The following is a 5,244-nucleotide window of genomic DNA, read 5'->3' as shown; positions in this document are numbered from 1 at the left end:
TGTGTGTGTGTGTGTGTGTGTGTATGTGTGTGTGTGTGTGTGTGCATATGCCATATGCACATATGTGATTGTTTGTATATGTTTTTTTTTCAGGAAACTCTTGGAGAATCTTTGGAGTATTTTGCACATCCTCTCTGTACCATTAATCAATTGGATTTGGAGAATACAACCCAGCTTATGTAGTTCTCTGTTGGATAATGCCAGCATTTCCAAACCTTTTTTTGTAAAACTGTTGTTTCATAGCCCCTAAACGAGAATCTATTACAAAGACACAAGAGCTGTAAGTTTTCCATTAGTTCACCTCAGTTCTTTTTCCTCAGCTTAAGATGTGATGTTCCCATCTGCTGAGCAACTGACCTCTACAGCTTGCATTTTAGTATGAGGTAGGTATCTCCTTTTCTTGTAAGTGATATCTTCCACTCTAGTTTGGTACAGTCAACATTTTCTATCACAACTGGGAGGTTTAGAGATCTCCATGTGTCTTCTTTGTTGATCAGATATATCATTCTTAGTTGGATGTGGTTTTATCTATCACAAGCTCAAGAAGGCTACTGGTCTTATTAATATTGTTGAAATACATGAATAGAAACATAAACAAACTAACATTTATTTTATAAGCTTTGAAATATGTATTGTATGATACAAAATTAAACGCTAATTTATTTTCGAATGCAGAAACACCGTTAGATCAGCAGAATCATTGGGTAAATTTCCCAAACAAAGAGATAACATTTGTCAACAACCAGAAAATGTTTTTGCTTTGTAAGGGTAATTTACCCAATATTTGTGCAGGGTGTGTGTGTGTGGAGGCACAATGGCCCAGTGGTTAGGGCAGCAGACTCACAGTTTTGATTCCCAGACCGGACATTGTGAGTGCTTATTGAGTGAAAACACTTAAAGCTCCGAAAGGCTCAAGCATGGTGTGGTGGTGAACCCTGCTGTACTCTTTCATCACAACTTTCTCTCACTCTTTCTTCCTGTTTCTGTTGTACCTGTATTTCAAACTTTGTGTCACGCTGAATATCCCTGAGAACTACGTTAAGGGTACACGTGTCTGTGGATCACTCAGCCACTTGCACATTAATTTCACGAGCAGCCTGTTCCGTTGATCGGATCAACTGGAACCCTTGTTGTCACAACCGACCAAGTGCCATAGACAGGATGAGCATTCATGCATGACTTTCCATTCACATGATTGACCAGCTTCTGTTCAAGCTGGTTAGTTCACTAATCCTTGAGTGACATAAAACAGCTAGCTGTACTCTGAGAGTTCCTAAGCAAGAATTATTTCTCTTCTGTTGAGTACACAGATGATGTACTCATTTCTCTTTTTCTGCTCAATAAGAGTTGTGGGAATGAAAATGGTTGAACTTGCAAAGGCCAATGAGTTGTTTGAATATACTTTAATGCCTCTACCTCCATCCATCTATCTAACAAGCATCCTGCTGATGTCACACTTAATATGGAAGTTACCAGTGGTGGTTTGTATCCTGCCCCCTCCAAATCTTGATGTACAAATTGTAGATCTCTTCAAGTACTTATGTAGATATGTGTTTGCATCATTATAAACATGTGCATGCATAAATGTATAAAATGTGCATATATATATATATATATGTGTGTGTGTGTGTGTGTGTGTGTGTATTTATCTGAATAAATTCTGTACAAAAACATAACCTCAAATTTAATCAATAAAAAACTTCACCAGAACACCTCTCCATTGTAGCCCACTTATCAACCTAATTAACATCCAGCTGAACCTCACAAACTCCCCAAAATTCTATTGTAACTGCATAAAACCAAGATTAGCTTAATGTGTCAGTTAATGATGGCTGAATATTCGCAGCCACTGTCAATACCATTCTTGTTGAAGAATAATAAATTTGTACTCTATTAAGCAACCGTTCAGATACATGGAAATTGTTTTTATTATTAGATTGTCTGAAAAATTCTGAGCGTTTTTACGCTAAATCAGGTAATGCTTCATTGAACACACCTGAAATGTAACACAGTTGAAACTTTGGTGTTGCTTGAAGTGGAAGTGCATGTCTTCTTTGTTCCTGACTAAAAATAGATTTATCTTTCATTCCGGTTACCATTTATTGACGTTTGAAATGGAGAACCAAAAATGTCATAACAATATTGTTAAAGCTCTCTCAAATCACAGCCTGTCTTCTTCAGTGAAAAAAGAGGGGACACTTGGATTTACATACTCTTGGATCAAGAAAAAGACTGGACAGTCATGGCTGAAACGCCTTTGGCCATGGGTCAGTTTGATCTGGACTGAGAGGTTCTAAACATTACCAGCAACAACAACAACAACAACAACAACAACAACAACAACAACAACAGCAACCAAGAACACATTGGTCAGTGTAGCCCTGACTGCACAAATGCACAAGATAGTCATGGTTGGAACGAACAACAACAACAACAACAACAGTTATTGGGTGATGGATTGACAGAATTGTTTGGGCTTTGGACAAAATGCCTTGTGGTATTTGTCCAATGTCGTTGAGCTCTGAGTTCAGTTATTTCCACGGTTGATAAAATGAAGCTGATGTGTAAATGACTAAAACCCTCCCCTCAAAATTGCCAGCCATGCACCTAAATTAGAAATCCCCCCTCATCATCATCATCATCACACCACCGCCACCACCATCATTGTCATCATTCTCATCGTCGTCATCATCATCATCATCATCATCATCATCACTATCATCATTATTAGTATTATTTTGAAGGTCGTTAGTATGCTGAATCAAAATACTTGCCGGCATTTCGCCCATCTTTAGATCCCTGAGTTCAAATCCTTCCGAGGTCGACTTCAGCTTTCGTCCTTTCAGGGTTGATTAAACAAATACCAGTCGAGTATTGGTTCTCAGCTCAAAAAGGTGATCCCCACTTCTGTACTCAGCTCAAAGCTTAGAACGCAACCCCTGATATCAGCAGCAGAGCCCAACAGCATTTGCTGGTATACCTCAACCACATCATGCTGGTTCCATACCCCTTTGAGCAACATCAAATTCACTCATCCGTCCACAAACACTCTCCAAGCTTTCCTATCATTAATAATCTCTCTTGCCTTTCTCACTCCAACACCTCCAACCACCAAAGCTTTCCTCACTCCCATCCATCCACACAAGATGTATTTGTAGACTGGAGAATTACACTTGAGAAGGACCATTTGCTTTTAGTATTTATTATTATTATTATTATTTTTGTGGAGTTACCTGATTGGCCCAGCTGGAGCTCTTCTTCAACAAGGCAGGCCGTAGTGTCCAAAGTGTTCATGTATACTTTGTATTACATCCTGTTCTTTTTCCCTCTCTTTTCTGCCCCTTCATCCACTTTTATATAAATCTCTGACCAATACAGCCTGTCTTTATTTTGTCCCTTTTATCCTTTGCTTTATTGATTTTGGCTCTCTGCTTTCTGTGTTCAAATCCCACCACGGTGAACTTCACCTTTCATCCATCTGGAAGTCAATAAAATCAGTTAACTGTCAAGTACTGAGGTCAGTGGCATCGACTAATCACCACTACTCAAAACCACTGGCCTTGGGCTTAAACCAGAAGCCGTAATTATTGTCATTATTTATTTATTTATTCATCCATCCATACACCGAGTGTTAAGTGATCATAGGTATCGGTCAATGGGTTGTTTCGGTAATTTGTTGTTTTGAAATGTGGACAATGTGTTGTTATCAACCCCCAGATGGACGAGGAGAAAAATCTACTCTGGTCTGATTTGAACTTCTATAATTTCTTCCTCTTTTTCCTCCTCCTCGTCTTCATCATCATTATCATCATCATCATCATCACCACCACCACCACCATCATCATCATCATCATCATCATCATCATCATCATCAACGACGACCTCCTCATCAACGCTACCATCCCATCATGATGTTTGTGGTGATGATGAAGATGATGAAATCAGATATTATTAATCTGACCATCTTCAATAAAGTTAGGATTGGAACGCCGAAATACATATTTTTCCTGTGGAAGCAGGGTAGGATGTGGGGGACGTGGTGGTGGTGGTGCTGGGTGGGGCGCAGAGCGTGGTTGGTGGTGAGTCAGTGGCATTCGTAGCAATCCTCAGTGTACCTGTACTGGGCTGTGTGTGTGTTTGTGTGTGTGTTTGTGTGTGTGTAGTTATGTTTTGTATGTTTACATAAACACAAATCTCTAATTATTTTTCTTTGTGCCTATATATATACACACACACACACATATATATATATATATATATATATATACATATATGTACACGCGCGCACACATCTGTATGCATACACAACATAACTTGCAAGCATATGTAAACATCTGTATATGCTTATGTCTATTTGATGCGTCAGTGTGTGTGTGTGCCTGTATCTACCTATTATATGTCTCTACACGTCTGACAGTATGTGCGTGTGTGTGTTCAGCTGTGTGTGTGTTCAGCTGTGTGTGACTGTTCCATATTCCATGTAAAAATAAACCGAGCAAGTACCTTCTCAATATACAAGAGCATCCGACCAATCGGCTGCCGACCTGCTATGATGTCATCGAACATTTCTGATGACGTCACTCTGACATACTTCCTTCAAGTCAAAACATACTTCGCTCAAGTTTTACTGGCTCCCGCCTTCTTTATCTCATGTGTCTGATGATGATGCTGATGACGATGATGACGACGATGATGATGATGATAATGATGATCATGATCATGATGATGGCGGTGGTGGCGGAGATGGCGGCGTTAATACCACCAGTCTTAGCTATAGTTGTGTATCCGTTTATCAAATAATGTGCGTGTGTATGTATGTATATTAATCATATTAACCCACTCATATTCTTTTGTTATAATACATTTTCGTCATATCAAGCTGGTTAACTTTGCTATCAACTAATTCGTTCGTCTCTGGATTTATTGTGCTTGCTGCTACTACTACTACTACTACTACTACTACTACTACTACTACTACTGGTGCTGCACACCGACGTACATACACTCATACATACATACGTCTATATATACACACACACACACACACACACACACACATTCACCGATTTACCATCCTAGTTTTCTCATGCTAGTTATACATGTTGTTGATATTCAAAAGCGCACAACAATACTTAGAAATCAGTTTATGTCACCCCCACCCCCACCTCCGAATCACCCCATCACCACTTGTACACACACACACACACACACACACACACACACACACACACACACACACACACA

General features: G+C 39.4%; 1 protein-coding gene across 2 annotated transcripts in view; it reads left to right on the top strand.

Moving 5' to 3' along the window:
* The window catches only part of LOC128248935 (GATA zinc finger domain-containing protein 4-like), a 40,823-nt gene that overhangs the window by 11,186 nt on the left and 24,393 nt on the right, over window positions 1-5,244 (top strand). The window contains exon 2 of one of the 2 annotated variants that reach the window (XM_052971362.1): window positions 94-4,125. The exons of the other annotated variant lie outside the window; for it this stretch is intronic. Coding sequence (XP_052827322.1) covers window positions 94-250 — 157 coding nt within the window. The 3' untranslated portion in view covers window positions 251-4,125. Of the gene's footprint in view, window positions 1-93; window positions 4,126-5,244 lie in introns of those variants that run through there. 2 annotated transcript variants of the gene reach the window in all.

The sequence above is a fragment of the Octopus bimaculoides genome, chromosome 10, assembly GCF_001194135.2.
Source record: "Octopus bimaculoides isolate UCB-OBI-ISO-001 chromosome 10, ASM119413v2, whole genome shotgun sequence".
Classification (NCBI taxonomy): Eukaryota; Metazoa; Mollusca; class Cephalopoda; order Octopoda; family Octopodidae; genus Octopus; species Octopus bimaculoides.
This window is presented reverse-complemented; position numbering and strand designations above follow the sequence as displayed.